The sequence below is a fragment of the Argopecten irradians genome, chromosome 5 (assembly GCF_041381155.1).
Source record: "Argopecten irradians isolate NY chromosome 5, Ai_NY, whole genome shotgun sequence".
NCBI lineage: Eukaryota > Metazoa > Mollusca > Bivalvia > Pectinida > Pectinidae > Argopecten > Argopecten irradians.
The window spans coordinates 16,674,368-16,695,802 of NC_091138.1; the positions used below are offsets into that span (position 1 = coordinate 16,674,368).

The 21,435-nt window shown below is 34.3% G+C and overlaps 1 protein-coding gene across 1 annotated transcript; it reads left to right on the plus strand.

Annotated features, from left to right (window-relative positions):
• The first annotated feature begins 229 nt into the window (after positions 1 to 229).
• Positions 230 to 19,837, plus strand: LOC138324288 (E3 ubiquitin-protein ligase MGRN1-like). The gene is made up of 14 exons (XM_069269368.1): positions 230 to 417; positions 4,355 to 4,473; positions 4,858 to 4,946; positions 5,416 to 5,574; positions 7,269 to 7,386; positions 7,751 to 7,814; positions 8,107 to 8,117; positions 9,113 to 9,337; positions 10,923 to 11,043; positions 11,488 to 11,566; positions 12,284 to 12,460; positions 12,745 to 12,802; positions 13,453 to 13,636; positions 16,462 to 19,837. The coding sequence occupies exons 1-14, from the start codon at positions 330 to 332 to the stop codon at positions 16,761 to 16,763; spliced, it is 1,794 nt and encodes a 597-aa protein (XP_069125469.1). The 5' UTR covers positions 230 to 329; the 3' UTR covers positions 16,764 to 19,837.
• The last annotated feature ends 1,598 nt before the right edge of the window (positions 19,838 to 21,435 follow it).

A 21,435-nucleotide genomic window follows, 5' to 3' on the forward strand; every position in this document is an offset into this window, starting at 1 on the left:
TTGACAGCGAGACGTCAGTGAAATAAGTGATTTGATTGGCTGAATGGTGGAAACAAGGGCGTGGCCTTATGAAAAAATGCAAACTGTACTTCAAAATAATTTCAATTTGAAGATATTTTTCATTTCCATTTTTGATAAAAATATTTATGTAGGCTCCTATTTATATTTTGATTATATTTTAAAAATGTGTAAATTTATTATGTTGACAACAAGTTCCCGTGACGTCATACACACGGAAGTGGTAAGGACCACATTATACGCCATTTTGACAAGTTATTAGGAGAAAAGAAGACAAAAATCGTGGTGTTATTGCACACCATCGGTAGAAGATGGGTGCCTTCACCAGTAGAAACAATGACGGAGTGGAAGAAGTCGATTATGCTACAAACAATGCATATCGATATCCACCCAAAATGGGTAAGATGTCAACTTGGAAGATAAGAATCTTCATCTAGACCTATCATTTTTTTAGTTTTCACTGAATCACTGCGAAATTAATAGGATTTTTTTTTCAGGTGCAATTTTAATGAAACTTTATTTAGATATTACTATAATGCTTAATCATTGTAATGTAGAAGGCCGCTCTATGATTTAAACAACCGATATGATACAAGAAACTTTTATACAAGATACAAGAAACTTTATTTAGTGTCGAATATATAAAACATGGTAACATAAGCTCGTTCGAGCTTGTATTTCGACAAAACAAAGTATATTGTATATATAACAGAAATTAAAACTAAAGCATCACAGTTGTCAGTAATTATAAGTACAGGCACTACATAAGCTATCACAGAATTTTTACAAATTTTTATTAAAAGGGGTGACAAAACAAGCAACAAAGCAAACCAAAATAAAAATAAAATAAAATAAAGACATAAAGACATGTGTTACACCACAGGATGCAGGGAGACATTAAGAACAAAGTTTACACTTACAGTCCGGGCCGTCCCACTTACGGAGCAGCCTCCGAAACTCTGCATAGTTTTCAACCTTACGCAGGTCATTTGGGAGGCTGTTCCATATGCGGGACGCCTCGTACCTGAATGATTTCTTACCATACCTGGTGGTGTTAACTCTGGGTAGGTTAACTCTGAACATGACAAAATGTACCTATGATTGGATAATTATATAAACAATTTTAAATTAAACGTTTTTTGATATTTTTATTGAAGATATAACTTAAGAAACTGTTCATTATATTCAGTCAGCTGGAATATCTATGGAAAATCTTGAGTTACCAGCTAGGTGATTCAGGTCCAGCTGTAATCACGTTCACATGTACACAAACTTTAAAAAAATATTTTGTATTCATTCTGGATGGTGCACATGCTAATTACATAGCCTGGAATATATATATGGTGTTCTGATATATATTTTTTGCTTCATACCTCCATCATAATGTCAAATGTCTATGTTTGGCATTAGTGAATCAATATTGTTTAGATGGTATAAATAAGTAAACAGGGGCGTAGGAAGCGGGGGGGGCAGGGGGTGCAACTGCCCCCCCGTTCCCCAGGACGGGGGGGGGGGGGGGGGGGGGGCAGGACGGGGGGGGCAAACATGTCTTTTTGCCCCCCCCCCCATTTTCGCCGACTGAAATGTTCTAAAAATGCATATTTGAAAGAAAAAAGGGTCCTCCTGCACATTTTTTCGTACTTCATTCTAAAAAAAAAATCGCTGCGCGGCGCATTTCCTAAAACGTTCAAGCACATAATGTTCAAACCACACTAAAAATGTCCATTAAGGCTTAGGGGTTCTACGTACTACATTTGTATTTCAAAAAATGTCTCTTAAAAGATTACTTTTTTTATATGTCTTAGCAAGTCAATTAATTCATTATTATTTTGAGTTACAAAACAATGTGCCGATGGTGTGAAGCCGGTTTGTTCAGATCGAGCAGGGTTGCACAATGATATGACGACACAATTATCACAATTATCATTTCTAAATGCAGGTTACTTTAAATCGAAAAATTACCATGGTAAGAATGCTTTAAAATCATTAAAATACATCGTAAAACTCATCTCAGCCATTCTAAATCGTAATACCCCGGAGACCCCCGGACCCCTTTACACCAAATTCTCGCGCCTTTGGGTGCTCGCAAATTCATCCAAATGCATCGTAAAACTCATCTAAGCCATTCTAAATCGTAATTTTTTGTCCGGACCCCCCAAACACCAATATCATCAAATACATTGTAAAACTCATCTCAGTCATTCTAAAATACAATATTTTCCCTGGGGGTCACCCTCAGACCGCTAAAACACCATAATATCGCGCCTTAGGCGCTCACATGCTAATTTGGCCAACTTGCGTATTCGTAAATTTCCTTTTAGCGAAATGTATGTATACATGTATATGAAAAATGTACATAAAGCATATATGGGTTGGTGTTGAATTAATCTCCTCCTATAGGTGCGGCGGGGGGGGGGGGGTTACAAAATATTGAGAACCTTTGCCCCCCCATTAAGTTTCATCTTCCTACGCCACTGGTAAACCTTGAAATATATTAAAATTCAAAGGGATAATGATATGATGCTATACCAATATATAGCTATTGCTACTGCCACAAGGAAAATACATTTAGCTACACATCTTAGGTCAATTCATCAGACCTAAACATGTAAAATTTTGAACTAAGAGTTATATACACATTAAAGATGTAAAGCAAGCCATATATTTATATAATGATATAAAAAGGTGCAGTATGTGTAAATTAAGGCACATTAATTAATAGATAGAATTCAAATTAATGACAATAAAAATGCATGAATATGGTGACAAACACAAATACCATAATAAGAAGTCTTACTTTGATTACTTATCTCACATTATATATATTATATTTACAAATTCTTTTAATAAATCACATAAACCAATTACAAAATGTACATTAAAAATTAATGCTATCACAGATGGTCAGATGATACATGGAATTGGGTTATCGGTCAATTCCTGGTAGCTAGCTACAGTAAAACCCCGTTATATCGTCACCCGTTTTACCGCAAAACCCGCTTATCGCCATGAATTTATTCAGAACGGATTTCCCAACATGCAAATACACCATTTATACCGCCAAACCCGCCCATGGCCATCTGCCATCACGTTCCAGGAACAAATGATTAAAATAACACTATAATGACCTCATTAATATCGCCAAATTCTGTTAATAGGGACATGTTTTGTAAGGTGCTCGACTGCCGACTGACAGGTAATCAGCTACACACACACTATGGCTGCATGTACGACCGTGTGTAAATACACAGTGAAATCAATTAACAGTATTGGTATACATTTGTTATTATTTTACAGGTAGGTGTGGTGAATAAAACTCACTTCTATATATGTATTTTACGTACTAACGTTAGTTGTTTATTAACAAAAAGGAACCCACAAGTCTGTTTCTTGATATCGTCGTACCTTTATATTGGACCATAAAATGCAACTAGCAATTTCAAGAGCGATATAAATATTACATACGCGTGCAGAAGAATTCGCCGTTTACTAGTAAGATCAAATCGTCGTCTGAGTGCTGTTTATTACCGGAGTACCTGTTTTGATATTTGCAGACATGTGCGCGGAAGTGAGGTCGCGACCACACTGCGCTTGTTCAGAACTTCTTTTCTTTGTTTCCAGGCGGGATTTTCCGGTATAAAAATATCATGTAACTGAGAAAATCCCAACTAGCAGGCATTTGGTAACACAAACGAGTTCATTTTTCGTATTTTACACACATAAAGCTGACATGTTTATTGAAATACTACTATCGAAATTTACTTTTATTTTAGAACTATTCATATTACAAAAATACAAGGTGGCTGTACAGTACACTGACTGACTAGAAAGTCTGTTTCAGTACGGCACAGGAGGACTATCTATATTTAGGCCTAATTAAAATTTCAACGTCAAATCTGATATACCCAACCGTCAAACTTGATATATCGCCAAAATATATGAATACAGAAGGTGGCGATATAACAGGGTTTGACTGTATAAGTAATTGTGCACTACGCCACATGTATACATGTTTATTATATAAGACTAAAGGTATTTGGTTAACAAAAGATTGATTGATTGACATAAAGATTGTCAATATTTTGAATGTAGTCACCAACATAAAAACAGTATTATCGTGCAATGCAGTTATGTATGATTTGCAAATAGCATGCATGTTATGATGTACCTAATTAAACATAGCTTTTATTTTTGCCTTACTAAATTTGTACTATCAGTATTTAATGAATGTAATATATAATATATATTTATTGCTATTTGCTTTAGAAATTTGTTGTTTTTCACTCTGTCTCCAACCAAAACTATGTTCTTTATTTTTTTGTAAATATGATTTCAGGAAACTATTTTGGTACTCATTTCATCATGGGAGGAGAAAGGTTTGATATGAGCCAACCTGAGGCATACTTGTTTGGAGAGAATTCAGATCTGAATTTTCTAGGAAGCAAACCAATACCTGTAAGTGAATTCAAACTGATCATAATGTCAGTTATGCATATTCATAGCAAATAATTAGTGATAGTCATTTTATTATGGGCATTCATTTTTTAAGACATTATTTTAACTGTATGTTTTGTTATCAATAATTAAAATCTCCTATAAATTTATAGGTTTTGGGCGAAAGAGTTAAGAGTAATTACAGTGATATATGAATAAAGCTATTTTTCTGGGAATTTGATTGATGCACTGATACCAGTACCGGTTCAGGTATTCAATCAGGTAGTATTACAGTCAATTTAATTAAGGCATTAAGAGATTTCTTTTACACTAAACTTCTTTTCACTTGATCTTGATAAATGTACTTAACGTATGTTTATTGTTTAATAACTTACTCTATTTTAGTTTCCCTACCCGCCTCCAACTGGAAATGAGCCCACAAAGACTCTCAAAAGTCTTGTCAACATTAGAAAGGACTCCCTCCGCTTTGTCAGGTAAATCCTCCTTCAGGACAAATACAATGTTGGATACTTCATAGAAATTATTGACTGTTTTTATGCATTATTTTGCTCTGTGATTCATTAGCAAATTAGATGCAGTCACCATATAAACTTGCAATTTACAATAGGTGTGATATAGATAAGTCATTATTGAAAGTTTACAAACAAACAACAAACAACTTATTGTAAAATAAAACATTTAGTTTAATACAGAAGTTTTGAGATCACAAAATAATGTGGATAAAATTCAGTTTACAGTTTACTGAAGATAAGTCTCGCCTTCTGGTGATTGACATTATCTTTTGATGTGATTTTTGTGACTTTACTATCACCGGATCATCCACTTATCAACAGTAACTTTACCCACATTGTTTTGGGATCTCAAAACTCTCTATTGTTAATTGAAAGGCTATAGATGTATATATATGGAAAGGTTAAGCCTAACATTAATGCCTGTTTACAGAGTGGAGGAAGCTGATGCTGCACAGCTCCCTGATGATGGACAGACTAGAAAATCTTCAGGGTGTAGGTACAACATTGAGTTTACCTTTGACTGTGATGTCCGCTGTGCTATTACCATCTACTACTTTGCCTCAGAGGAAATCACCAACGGTCAGCTCATGTATGTATTATGTATCTTAGTGGTCAATTCAATCTCGTCACTGTTATAAGAAATAATCTAGATCTGTAATTATATGTTTGCTGTTCATCCATGTTTATTAAATAAATTGAACAATTCATTTGCAATGCTTATGCAATGTCGATAATAAACCTTCATTCAAGAGAGGAGCATCTGCAGCATCATAGAATCTTTGGCAGTCATACAAGTATTTTGCCTTGAAAGTCCTTTTAATTGATCGTGATCAAATCACTTGTAGATTGCTTTTTCTATGTAAAGCCCTACTGTAGAGAAAATCAAAAAAAATATTTAAAAATTCTCAGTTTGTACAACTTACCTTACCAAGGAAGTTGTGAAGTATATATATGCACTTGATAATGCAATATTACACATAAAATGAAACAGAAATAATTGAACTTATCAAAGTTACTTTTTTTAGGTCATCTGACCCGAAGGGTAAGGATGACCTATTGTCATCTTGCATTGTCTGTCGTCCTGCACTGTACGCCATGCGTAAACTTTTCATTCAAACGACTTCTTCTAAATAACCGAAAGGCCTAGGGTAATGATATTTGTGTTTGGCCTGTAGCATGCTGGAATGAAGAGCTACCAAGTTTGTTCAAATGAATGACCTTGACCTTCATTCAAGGTCATAGGGGTCAAAAAGGCTAAAATCTTTAAACGACTTCTTCTCAAGAACCAAAAGGCCCAGGGTACTCATATTGGGCTTGCGGCATGCTGGGTTGAAGGGCTACTAAGTTTGCTCAATAACGAAAAGTCCCAGGGTATGTATTTTGGGCCTGTAGCATGCTTGGATGAATGGCTACCAAATTTGTTCAAATGAATGACCCTGATCTTCTTTTAATGTCACAGGGGTAAAAAATGCTACAATCTTTAAACAACTTGTTGTGTTTTTCAGTTCTCCTATATATTGTTTTAATAGTCAGATGACTATTAAGGCCAGTGGGACCTCTTGTTCGATAAATAGCTTTGGCTATAATGTTATAGCATTGTTACGCTATAACGTCATAATATAATTTGTCTGCCTTGTTTATGTGTCGACCCTGCAGGTAGGGCGTTAGAATTGTACCTGCTGCCCCTATTGCATGATCGTAAAAGGCGACTAAATTTAGGATCTTATCTTTTCTATTCTTCCTAACTGACTTTATCCTTCCTAATGCCTCCCTTGGCACCGCCTCACTTTTGGCCTTGAGTTGAGCGTTCGCCCCTGTGAGGAAGGCTCTGGGTTCTGTTCCCTGGCCGAGACACACCAAAGTCTGTAAAAGTGGTAGTTTCTGCTCCTGCTTAGCGCTCAGCAAAAAGGGAGTGGGACGACTGGTTCGCCCGTTGTCAGTATAATGTGACCGGTTGGGGTGTGTTGCTTGGTGTCTTCGGCGGCATGCTTCAGTGATATAGCACTATAAAAAGGGCAAAAGTTCCACTATACAAGAAGACACAACATGAATATACCGCAGTCTCCCGAAACACGCACCTCGCACAACATACACGCAACACACCGCATACATGGGAGGCCGTCCTTACATGACCATAGCTGTTAATAGGACGTTAATTAATCAAACAAACAAACAAACAAATGTTTAAATGTGATCTTTTGGTGAAATGATATGGTGAGAAGAGTGTTATATCTGAGAATGATGAGAATAATTTTTTTTTTTATATATATATCCATTCTTCAGATATCGCCCAAGGGATCCATCAATGAATTCCGAGACATTCCATTACAAGAGGGGGGCAAACCAAGTTTTCTCTCAACCAACCCACATCATTGACCCCAACAAATACTTGGACGATGAGGTACATTAAAGTTTGTCTTCCAATAGGTTATCAGGCATTGAATCTGAAAGAAAAGATTGTGTTCTAATACTTTATCAGGCAATTGAATTTTAGAAATTTAAGAGCACTTAGACTCACTTATATAAGAAAGTTTAATTATGGTATAGGTCTGTGAGATAATACCATTGTTGTAATAATAGCTCTTTTATGACACAAAATCAGATTTCTTCTTATGAGGAATGTCAAGTCATCAGTAAGAGTAAATTATCAAATGTTATTATCTTGATGATATGATACTGTTACACGCTTGTTTATCCTAGGAACATGTTGCTATGGTAAATGTGTGATGTTATGTGATAATCACTCTATATAATTTCTATATTAGTGGCTGTTTGATCCGGTCAAAGAGACGATCCCTGTGGTAATCCACTGTGTTGTAGAAGATGACGGTAGGTATTCTAAATCATCATTACATATTGAAGCTATAATCCAATTCTCATATCTCAGTATACTAAATACAAAAAATGATTCTAGATTGCATACAAATACTTTTGATAGCCAATAAACTTAAATTGCAAACAAATTGCAAGCCTCGGGTAGATTAGCCAAAATCTTTCACTAGTTTGAGATATCCTTGTCCACTTGACAGACCCATGTAAGACTTTATTAACCTTTCATCCATCAATTTTGAAATGAAAGACAACATGTCTGATTACATTGCTAAATTTCTTATTTCTACAGACCATTCAAACCACCTCCCCACATGACGTTTGCTGTGGTGGAGAGAAGTAATAACCTTTGGATCTATGGGAAGAGTATGTGATCAAACATCTCTGAGTAGAGAAGATATATTTTGAAATTTTACACAATTTTACCCTAATTTTTTTTTCCTTTTTGGCCCTCCCACAGCCATGGGGAACATATAATCACAATTTAGATTGCTTCAGGCAGTTTTGGAGAAGAAGAAGAAAATTTAAATAGTTTTACAGACAAACGACGTACTACGCACCGCACGACGTACAAAAGTCGGAAAATCGAACACTGAGACTAGATTGCATACATATACTTTTGATAGCCAATAAACTTAAATAGCAAACAAATTGCAACAGCCAAAATCTTTCACGTTCTAAGTAAAGTATTTGAAAGTTGTTATACAATCAAACCACTCCCACACTTTTGGCTTTGCATGGATGGAAGTTATGGATCAAAATTTATAAAAATCATCTCCTTTGCAGGCAGAAATCACGGAAACGAGACAAACAGACGACCGTCTAAGTATTTAGTTGTGATACAATATTCCTTCTTTGCAAAAAAAAAAAAAAAAAAAATGAGGGGGGTATTGATTGTAACGGCATTATGTTGTGGACAAAACTCCTGACTTTTTCTCTGAAAAATATGACTTTATACTTGTAGTTATGTGACTATCGATACCTACCTTCAAAGGTAGATAACTCTTTTTATATTTATTTAGTTTTTTCAAGGCAGAAACTTTGGTGAAACAAACAACAATTTGAACAAAATAAAATTTTAAAGTTTAATTGAGACATGAAACTATGCTGTATTACTATAACTTCATTACATAGAACTAAATCCGATGTAAAAGCAATCTCTTTTGCTTGAAATGCTCTTCAACCCAGGAAATGATACAGTCTAGATGGAGTCTTGTATGAAGTCCATCGTAGAGGTTGTTAATTGACATTTTATAGAAGTCTAGACTGATTGTACGTATGTGTGATCTGATATTTAGATTGACCCCGATGATGACCTTGAGGACAGTGGAGCTGAGTGTGTGATCTGTATGTCAGACATGAGGGACACCCTGATCCTGCCGTGTCGCCATCTATGTCTGTGTAGTACGTGTGCCGAGTCCCTCCGATACCAGGCCAGTAGCTGTCCAATCTGTCGCTCACCGTTCAGAGCTCTTCTCCAGATTAGAGCCATGAGGAAGAAGCAGTCTGTACCACTTCATCAGGTAAGTCATCAGGAATTATCTCCCCTTTTTGGACTCGCCTAGATCAGACCTATGATATGATTAGAAATTATCTAGATCAAAACTTAAATAAGGAAATTAGTATGCTCTCAGACCAATGAAACAGCCATGATCTCCTCTTTGTGATTCTCCCCATCATCGAAACTAAACTTAAAAAAAAACCTTGCATGCTATCAGACTATTTATCAGGATTTATCGCCCTTTTTGGAATTTCGCCTTGATCAGAAATAAGGTTACAAACTGTGCTTTCTATTATACACTTAATACTTATAGAAATAAAAAAAAAAATCATCAGAACAAAGTAACAAATTGTTATACATATAACAGAAATACTCTACCCTTTTGATCAGAATGAAGTTAACAAACTGTATCTTCTACCCTTTTGATCAAAACTAAACATATCAAACTATGCCCACTTACTATCAGATAAGTGATGAAAATCATCTTCACTATGTGATTTTGCCATAGATTTGATCTAAAAATAGGCAACATAGCAGTATGCATGATATCGGACAATTTATCAGAAATTATCTCTGCTTTAAGGCTGTCCTGGGATTGGTACTTATACTCACATTTTGTTCAACATAATTCGATCCGAACCACTAATAGAGGAACTATGTATTACCATCAGACAAGAAAATGTTAATAACCTCTCTTCAAAAAATTGCACTGTTTATCAAACTCTCTTGTTCTGACCTTAACTCAATTAGCACTTTTTAACTTTTAGGACATATAAACTTCGATCACTTGATTTGTAACTCTTCTGCAATCTCTTCCATGTTTAAGCTGGAATACCTTCTATTCTTAGAAGAGTGCAAATCAAGTTGGGCTCAATATTTTCACCCCTAGATAGATTTTATTTTTTTGGACCTATTTTATAGACCATGTGACTCAATATTATCCTGGTATATGTAACGTGTGTACAGATCAACAGTACTGATATGTAGATATAAGCTGTCTCCCTGACCTACTTACAAAAGACATTTAAGTTGTCTTGTTGTTGGTGTAGAGAGGGCAAGCACAGCTGTTTGTTTACATTGTGTAAGTAACACTGAATTTAGGTCACATCTATAAATAAACAGGATAATATCCATTGAATTATGACACCAGCCGTGTACAGGTATACCTTATTTACCTGTTAAGCTACACATCACTTAGACACCACAGGTGATAAAACACACACTCTATGTGTGTTAAATCAACTGTAGGTTGTTTACCTGGTAAAATTACCATACTGGGCATGGTGCCAACATCTGTGTATGATAGAATACTTGTGTAATTTTACTATAAAAATATACAAGGCTGACATGCACTGTATATATTTGTATACTACATCCGTGTTTTGTTTGTTACATTGATATTTGTCAAGAGATTAAATTATTACACCAGTTGAATTTAACATGCAATATACAGTTAGCAGACTAGTATAAAATGTCATTGTCTCAAATTCTTATTGTCTCAAATAATTTTACTTGAATTGAATCTCTTTCTGTGGTTATAAATATTAATTACCTAGGTAATTAATTTAGAAACATGTATAAGCAATGTGATTATCAATACATTACAGACAGAAGGAAATGATGAGAACCCTGTGAGCCAGGAGGGAGTACCCCCAGGATACGAGGCTGTGTCCCTCATTGAGGCACTAAACGGTCCATGTAACCAGTTCTTCCCTGCCCCAGGGGATGGTAAGATTCCTCCGCTGCTTTATTAATGAGGATTGATTATCACAAAGGATTTCATTCTTAGGATATTGATATGAAGCACTTATATCTAGGAAGTCTTATCTGAACAGTATTTGAGCTGTAGATAGTACTTGATAAAAATGAGTGATGTTCACTATCTAAAATGTAATTGTACTTGTGAGAATTCATGTTTTCATGGTACTCTGTGTCTTTATCAGCGTAATGCAGTGATTTTCATATTTGATCAGTTCAGGGGCCTGTACTTTTAAAATTGGAAAAAGTTTTTTTTCTTTTGTAAAATATGTACATCTGAAAGACTTGCATGTATTTCTTAATTTGGGAAAAGATTTATATGAAATTGGGCATATACAGGAAAATTTCTCTAAAGGGTCTTTATTCATTTCCAAATGCACCCCAAAAATTCACAAATCCTATGTATGTATTTAGGGTTCCCAGTGTCCATGAGGATGATGCAGCCTGGGGACATGGATTCATACCACAGGGAAAAGAAACGGTCGTCAAAAAGGTGAATACACACAATATCTACATTGTACCTCACGTTGTCTTTACATATACCGATAAACAATGCACTTCCAATTGTTTTCATAATATATGAAATTCATATGAGACAAGGAAAATATTGACTGCACAATATATTTGGACTGTTGACATTTGATAAAATGCCATTTTGAATTGAGTTTTTTGAAAATTTCAAGGTTATGGTGTGGACAAAATATAAAGAAATCTTGTAATAATTTCATTTTAAATTTATGGAAAATACAGATACTGCAAATATTATGAAGAATATAAATACTATGTAGGGACAATACAAATTATTAAGGTGTAATCTAAAATGTTTGAAAGTATATTGAAACAGTGTTGCTTTCAATTTCGTTATACTGGTAGCAAAAGTAATTTCATTCCTTATCAGTTATTAGCTACATTCTTATTTTAGATACAAACCTAACAAACAGTTTCCAGGAGTCTTTCGCTAAGGAAAATGTCTTTGTGATAGTTTCATTTCCTTTGAATGGAAAAAACGTTTCATTTCCTTTGAATGGAAAAATTGTTTTGACTGTTTACTGATGAAACAACTATGTATTGTTTTAACAAATAATAGAATTGGCTAGTATATGGCACCTAAATTCATTGTCCCATTATTATCATCAATGTGTTTTATTGCAGGCTTTTCAATTCATTCTGATCACATATTATACATTTGACTTGTTTTTCTTTGTTTAAGGAATGTGATAGCAGTTGACTCGGCCAAAGACACACAGCAGAATGTTGTGTTCTTAGCAGACGACAAGAAAATGCTTGAGGAAGAGGAACGCGAGACAGCAGATCAACCGCAAGTCGTCATGATGACCCACTCGGAGCAAGCCAAGTCTCCAAAGAAAAAGGACCTCAATAAGCCTATGTATGTTGTGTGCAGGAAGCATTTTCAGTATGGAGGGTTGTCTTTTCCCTAAACAATCAATATACAGTATAACCATGATGATGTAAGATATATATAGTTGCCTAAAATATATTTTCAGAATGGATTCATGAAACCGTCTGTTCTCAATATGTGATATTTTTAGCAATTGTTTATGAAAAAACTTAAATTGTCTAACATTTTGTACAGCTCAAAATATTTTTTGTAGGTGGGAGTTGTTAGTTACAGGAGCTCTCTAATTTATGATGTTTCTTCCATTTATACAGGTATGATGAAAGTTCAGACGACATGAAAACATCTAAAGATGACTCACAAGATAGAAAGGTAAAGTGTATTCAGGACGTTACTATTGTCATAAGGAAGATAACTCTTATTTACCATCATGTTATACCATATGTGTATAAGGTTGGACTTGAAACACTGAGAATTATGATTTGTAAAGTGTGATGATATGAAATAAAAATGTTGAAAATAGTTTAGTATAAATGTCTATCAGTGAATTGATTGATAAATGTTGTTTTATTTTAACAAATGTCAAAGCTGATATGTTGATATTGAAATGGAAATAAATGATGCTGTTGATGACATTTGTCAGTAAATACCTCAGATAAAAGGCATGACACCAAAAGGCTAATCAAAGAATTCTGTTCACTAAGTTCCTTCACATGGGATTTACTTTGGGAAATTTCGCAATCCAAATAAATTCGCGAAAGTTTGACTCAGCGAATGATATTGACAGAAATTTTCATTCAATTTCAAAATCTGCGAATGTTAATCTTTGTAAAATTGTTATGAAATGGAAATCGTGTTATTTTTCTTAGTCTCGAAAGAAAATTGATTTACAGTATAGAAACAGTTGTTGCACAACTGGGAAGTAAAAACATAAAAGATGTCCTTCAAAATATTGTTTGAAGTAAAAACTAATATTGTTTGAAGTAAAAACTGAGGTATTAAATGAAGAATACTTTTGATAGGATCTACAGGTGTATGATCTTGGAGAATCAGAGGCAGACAGTGACTACGAGCTGAAACCGATCCAAGTCAAACAGACTCACCTATCGGCGGAGGACCTTGCTGATGATGAAAGGGAAGATAGTTCTGAGGCCGAACCTGAACCAGACCCGGACTACGATAATGCCATCAACGATGAAACAGAAAGTAAGGCGGTTTACTGCTAGTCTACCTAAAGTCAATCATGGTAGATATGATATAGTCACTATTATTGGATATCTGTACTTATATGTCTAATTGTGTGACTGACTGATCGGTGTCTTCTGAGACCAATTCAGTTAACATAATAACTTCATAACTACCCCTATACATATACATTTTTCATTTTTCATTTCTTATCATGTTGATTATGTTAGATATGTGCAATATATTAGTTTTTGTACCATCTCCTTGTCAGAAAAAATATCTGACCACATTACACATACAGAATCAATATATTACCTTTATTCCACCATAAAACATAGGTTAAGAATTTATGTATTAACTACTCCCCAATATAACCCATATACAAAAACATAGATAAAGAATTTATGTATTAACTACTTTCCAATGTAACACATATACAAAAACATAGATAAAGAATTTATGTATTAACTACTCTCCAATGTAACACATATACAAAAACATAGATTAAGAATTTATGTATTAACTACTCTCCAATGTAACACATATACAATGTATTAACTACTCTCCAATGTAACACATATACAAAAACATAGATAAAGAATTTATGTATTAACTACTCTCCAATGTAACACATATACAAAAACATAGATAAAGAATTTATGTATTAACTACTCCCCAATGTAACACATATACAAAAACATTGATTAAGAATTAATGTATAACTACCCCCCTATGTAACCCATATACAAAAACATAGATTAGGAATTTATGTATAACTACTCCCCAATATAACCCATACACAAAAACATGGATTAAGAATGTAATGTATAACTACCCCCCAATGTAACCCATATACAAAAATATAGATTAATAATTTATGTATAACTATACTCCCAAATGAAACCCCTATACAAAAGCATAGATTAAGAATTTATGTTTACTATTCCCAAATGTAACCCGTATACAAAAGCATAGATTAAGAATTTATGTATAACTATTCCCAAATGTAACCCATATACGCATAGCTATGAATAACCTGTGTTAGTCATTTCCTACCTGTTGGTATGAAAGACTGCATGCTTTGTTTGTGTTTACAACTAACCTCTGTTTGACCATGCTGTCCATTTGTTTTTGCATCAATTCAGGTAACAGGTAAGCATGATTCTGTTGAGGTGTTGTGTTGTTACCACATCTCTTTATTACATATAATTTGTTTATATATCAGCTGGTACCTGAATTATGCATACTTCTCAATGTCCATGATCAATGTCTTGCCTTCTGTTTCTTCCTGTGCATATATCTGTAACTTTTCATTGTGAATGGGTGTTTTTTTGCCGCCCACTTCAAAATATTCTACTTTCGTAAGGAATTCTAACAATTCATACATTGTTTGTCATTAAGAAACTGCTTTATTGGTGTCTTTGAAATTTTTTTTTTTTTTTTGTATTAATGGACGTTTGTCATTGTTAGAAAGGGAAAATGATTTTGTAAATTTTGATGGTAGTATGTAAAACATTTCTTTTATAAACTATAACCTAAAACTGTTCAGAAGACAAGCAGAAAAACATTTTTAGTCGGCTACAGTGTTAAATTTTTCTTGAAGCTAATTACTCATAAAGTTTGGTTTAGTCTTGTACAATAATATAAAATGTTCTCGTACTATTATTGTGTATGATAACCTTGTGAAGGTCGATGCTTATATAACATACATGTGGAGGTTATTAATGTTGTTATGTCCATCTAACATTTATATATATTTCATACTTGTGGAGGGTATCCAATGTTTTTGTGTCCACTCTACTTCTATACTCCTTATATATATACAGTACATATATTGTCCTTGTGTGCCATTATGTGTGAGTGATGTGACCCATCGACTGAAGACCTTATTTAACCTCTGTCTTACATGTAGCATGTAAAATTCAATAATTTGTAAGGTACATTTAGAAATGTTGGTTTTGTCTCTACATTTCCTGTTCATATTTTTACACCTGACATGTTACAACTCACCTGGATTACTGCCTGGTGCTTTTAGAGGGACATCTCTGCAGTGTAGTTACATATTCACTGTTGATTTTGTCGGTTGTGTGTGAGGGTAATCTCCTTACTTCGTGTAGGAAATGATATAAATTAACAATCAGTACTTACCACTAGAAGATCAGTCAGCGGATTAAAATACAGAACTTCACTATACACTACATTACACTTATAAAGTATCTTATAGGGAAGAATTATAAGATCTGTGTAAAGTTTGACAAGGTGTATAGTGAAGATCTGTATTTTAATCAGATTGAAGTTATGTCTGCATTATGGAGTCAATATTTACACGATAAGTCACTAGAACACTGATATAGTAGTCTCATTATTGCACTGTGTTTGTGGCCTGTGAAATGTCAAAACACTGCACGTTTATATCAAACATTTTACTGAAGTCATTATTTCAAGTCCATGTTTTCATCTATAGTTATATGAAACTATTCATATAGCATATGTAAAAATAAGATATTGTATATGTGATTGTTCAAGTTTAGTCTTTTTCTCAGACTCCTTGTTACAATGTACATGTATATTGGTATAGGTCAAGTTAAACTGCTAAACCCAGTTGTTTAAAACCTGTTTTCACAGCAAGTCAACAATTTTCATATCCTAAAAAATAAGGTTTAAACAACATTGATAAATATTTTGAATTTCTTATTAAAGTATATTCACTTTCTCAAAATGGAAATGAGCATTTTACTAATTTTGTGATTATTAAACTACCCACCTTTTGAACAACTGGGTGCTAGGGTATAGATAGTTTATGATAAACAGTCTACAATAACCATCTCACCATTGTTGTCCTGTAGGAAGTCAGGACGAGGAAAGTGGGGACGAATGCGCACCTCCGAGGGCTTCAAGTCAGCTAGAAGTGGGTCGTGTTAGGGACTATGAGGACAGACGGGTGACGTACATTAAAGGACTGAGTAGGAGTGCTAACGAGGTGAATACAGACAGTGACGGCTACACACCTCTCCATGTGAGGAACAGTTTGTCCTTACCTGTAGCCTCCAGCAGTAGTACGGAGGTGTCCAGTTTTGGCAGTGCCAGCAGCTCCCAAGGACTCCTCCCTTCCGACCTCGTGTCTGACGACGACAAACTTGATCTGTGATTCATTCATACATGTTGCTAGTAAAGGACAAAGTTTTGATTATGCTTGTAGGGCCAGTTTCTGTATCTCAACAGGATATCCTGATAATATGTACATTGATATCACTTTCAAAAAGTTCGAATAGCTTTAAATAGCCATATTCTGTCTTTGTATATTGTAGAGTTCTCTACTCTCTAGGGGCAGGTATCTACCTATATAGGATATAATTGTACCTGTTTCCAAAATAATTCAGAGAAGATTTGGCTGAAGCCTCCAATGTTGTGGCTTATACTGATTTGCCTTCCAATTGGGTCCAGTGACTGTGTATATAATGAATCTTAAAAAAAATGTTTCACTTACAATTATGTGACATAACAATTACTACTTGCCTTCAAGAGCAGATAACTCTACAATATGCTAATCAAGAATATTGACAGGTGTTGAAGTGGACCTTTAGGCAAATGTTATTTTGTGGAATATGTATAGCTGTTAGCTTTTATATTCCAATCTACTCGTGTACACCATAGTGCTGAGTGTGTAACCGTATTTTACGCTGGTGATTCACTGGTCACCAGTTTCTAGTCACAATTTTGATACTGTATGAAGTCCATGTTCAGACTAATGCTGTTAATTCAAGATATTTACCAAAAAAAGGAACTACTCCAGATGTGAAAAGCCTACAAATGCTACTCAATGAAACTTTGTAAACTTAAGATGGTTGAAGTATAGCTCAACATAATCTGAGCACCATACAGCCTTACAAAGCAGTAGACCAAATGGGGACATCCAGATGAAGTTTTACAGTGTTACTATGCTCGTCCGGCGGTGTTCCTGAATGTGATATAGATACCTTAGTTGTGAGATATGGTAGGGTGTGTCTGTGATAAAAAGTCTCTGGATGTAGGAATGAAAGTCAACCTACCTGTTCAGATTTCCACTTGTAAATACGTTTTAATTTATGATTTGTATATATATGATTAGAATCTCTTGTGTGTTTATATAAGATATTGAAAGTTTTTGCCACATTATATATATGAATTTTACATTATGTATGTATACCCACCCAGAAATCCATTGTATTATCAGAGTTACTGGAATCGGTCTCTGCTACGTACACTTTAATTGATGTTGATGAGTTACAATTTATCAGTTTTGAGATACCAAAATGATGTTGGTTAGGTATTATAACTGCATGATCAGTCGCACCTTTCGGCAATTGCGATGACATGTACAAAAATGTAGGGATGTCAATTTTTGAAGTCCCAATTGCAAGAGGTTGGGATTTCTCCATTGTACTTGGCCAACATCATTTTGGCCCATTATTTCAAAACCCCTGTATTTGTTGATAATTTATGTACATGTCAATATTGTATCATGTCACACATATATTTGCAGTGTAAGATATCATTATTCATTTGAAATACTTGACATGTATATATATATATATCCGTAAAGAGCTGTTGTGTAGCATATAGTAAAACTAGCCATCAAAACCTGGAAAGTAGTGCTAGGTACAGCATGTGATGTGCAATCAATTTACTGTTTATACGGTGCTTCATGTTATATTATCTTGACCACTGTCCATTTGTCTGCTGGCCAGAAAACGTAAAGGTCAGTGGTTTTAATTATAAGACCATTATCATGCTTTGGGTATAATATATCCATTGTGTAATGATGTAATGAACACAATATAAATTGAGAGGCATTTATCATGTACAAGATAAATTATGATGTGATACTAATTATGTTTGAAGTCATTGAAATGACCAAAGAGTCAAAGAGTAGAATGTGTTATATTCTCAAAGAGAGTCTGGACAAAGTAGTGTCTGACATTGTGTACCGATGATAAAAAGTCACAGATTATACCAATATAAAAGTGAACATGTAAACACCTTGTAGAGATGTGTTGATGAAGTAGTGTTTAAAGGTATAGGTGCATACAAGGATTTATGAGAAGGATTTGTCACTCGGGGTTTTGGATGAATATGTGGCGAGCGCTTTTGTGTTTGTGCACTGACCGTGATGTTGGGCGACGAGATTTCCTTTTGATATCTGCCAGCGCAACCTTTGATGTAGCTTGCGGGTGCCAGGCTTATCGTCTTACTTTCTGCAGTGGGCCGTCATTTCATGAGATGTATTTTTTTAATGAAAATTTAAGACATTTCTTCTAAATCTTCTGTCCTTAAAACAAGGAATGGACATCATGAAATTTATTAAGCTTTATATCGGTGTTTCTTTTGTCTTGATATGACAAGTATTTGTTGAGAAAAAATAGTTTTTATTCCTGGTTTATAGGCGTCTCGCGTGGTGTTTAGTAGAATAAAGAGACGGTGACAAATCCTTCTCACTTATAAATCCTTGGTGAATGTAACATACTGACCTATCACAGTTACTTCCCTTAGTTTTATTCTGGTATAACTTAGCAGATGAAATGGTGTATCAACAGAAAAAAATGTCAAATTTAGGACAGTTAATTATGTTATTACATCTCTTAATCTTGTGAAGATCTGCCCGCAGCAAAGTTGATTTCTTTGGTTCCTGTTGAAGTTCACACTTTAAATTGTTTTTATCGGTCATCAAGTTATTGTGGTTTGACTGTACTTGGAGAATATCCTAGTTGTGAGGCAATCTTTTGATATCCCTTCCACTTTCCTAATGATAGGGAAGACAAAGTTGTGAATTCACTTGTCCACCTAACTGAGGGTGTGACACAAAGGGAAGTAACTCTGATATGTGACTACTTCTACCTTAACACAATATGGATATCATACAAGGTAGACAACCTTAAGATGTTGTAACTGAATGTCATCAATGTTATTCTAATTGCAATAAAAAATTGATAAATAATTAAAAAAAATTGAAGATTAATTCAAAATTAGAAATTAGTGGACATATGATCTGTTTGTGTAGACACAGGCTTGTGTAGACACAGATGTATGTGTCGACACAGGGGCTTGTGTAGACAGAGGTATGTGCATGGCTTCATCTATTCTATTAAACAAATAGGTTGTCAATGATTTACTGTCAGATTATTGCAGAGATTATGACATTGTGATTTTTTTTCCAGAAATAAAATATCTGAGAAAACAATAGAATCTTCTTTATTTAGCTTAGTGTCATTCTGGATTGTTTAAAGTATCTAGAATAATGAAACTTGCATAAACTCTATATTGATGTGTTTATTCCTTTCATACATCTGACTGAAATATCTATGCTGTTATGACATTGATTAAACCTGATATTGATCTGTTGCTAAAAGCATAAAATCTGATATTGATCTGTTGCTAAAAGTATAAACCTGATATTGATCTGTTACTAAAAGTGTAAACCTGATATTGATCTGTTTCTAAAAGCGTAAACCTGATATTGAATTGTTCCTAAAAGTGTAAACCTGATATTGATCTGTTGCTATAAGCGTAAACCTGATATTGATCTGTTGCTAAAAGTATAAACCTGATATTGATCTGTTGCTAAAAGTATAAACCTGATATTGATCTGTTGCTAAAAGTATAAACCTGATATTGATCTGTTGCTAAAAGTATAAACCTGATATTGATCTGTTGCTAAAAGTATAAACCTGATATTGATCTGTTGCTAAAAGCGTAAACCTGATATTGATCTGCTTCTAAAAGCGTAAACCTGATATTGATCTGTAGCTAAAACCATAAACCTGATATTGATCTGTTGCTAAAAGCGTAAACCTGATGTTGATCTGCTTCTAAAAGCGTAAACCTGATATTGATCTGTTGCTAAAAGCGTAAACCTGATATTGATCTGTTGCTAAAAGCGTAAACCTTATATTGATCTGCTTCTTAAAGCGTAAACCTGATATTGATCTGTTGCTAAAAGTGCAAACCTGATATTGATCTGTTGTTTAGCATAAACCTGATATTGAATTGTTGTTAAAAGCGTAAAACCTTATATTGATCTGTTGCTAAATGCGTAAACCTGATATTGATCTGTTGCTTAAAGGGTAAACCTGGTATTGATCTGTTGCTAAAAGTGCAAACCTGATATTGATCTGCTTCTAAAAGCATAAACCTGATATTGATCTGTTGTTTAGCATAAACCTGATATTGATCAGTTGCTAAAAGCGTAAACCTGATATTGATCTGTTGCTAAAAGCGTAAACCTGATATTGATCTGTAGTTTAGCGTAAACCTGATATTGATCTGTAGTTTAGCATAAACCTGATATTGATCTGTTGCTAAAAGCGTAAACCTGATATTGATCTGTTTCTAAAAGCGTAAACCTGATATTGATCTGTTGCTAAAAGCGTAAATCTGATATTGATCTGTTGCTTAAAGCGTAAACCTGGTATTGATCTGTTGCTATAAGTGCAAACCTGATATTGATCTGCTTCTAAAAGCATAAACCTGATATTGATCTGTTGTTTAGCATAAACTTGATATTGATCTGTTGCTAAAAGCGTAAACCTGATATTGATCTGTTGCTAAAAGCGTAAACCTGATACTGATCTGCTTCTAAAAGCGTAAACCTGATATTGATCTGTTGTTTAGCATAAACCTGATATTGATCTGTTGCTAAAAGCGTAAACCTGATATTGATCTGTTTCTAAAAGCGTAAACCTGATATTAATTTGTTGCTAAAAGCGTAAATTGATCTGTTGCCAAAAAAATAATACAATGTATCCGATCTCTTGGCCATTGAAAAGAAATAGTATAAAGAGTAT

Excerpts from the sequence above, each read along its gene's own strand:
- LOC138324288 (XM_069269368.1), top strand. The coding sequence starts at position 330 with ATGGGTGCCTTCACCAGTAGAAACAATGACGGAGTGGAAGAAGTCGAT. Across the intron at positions 4,947-5,415 it reads GACTCCCTCCGCTTTGTCAG|AGTGGAGGAAGCTGATGCTG; the intron begins GTAAATCCTCCT and ends GCCTGTTTACAG. Across the intron at positions 12,461-12,744 it reads AAGGACCTCAATAAGCCTAT|GTATGATGAAAGTTCAGACG; the intron begins GTATGTTGTGTG and ends CCATTTATACAG.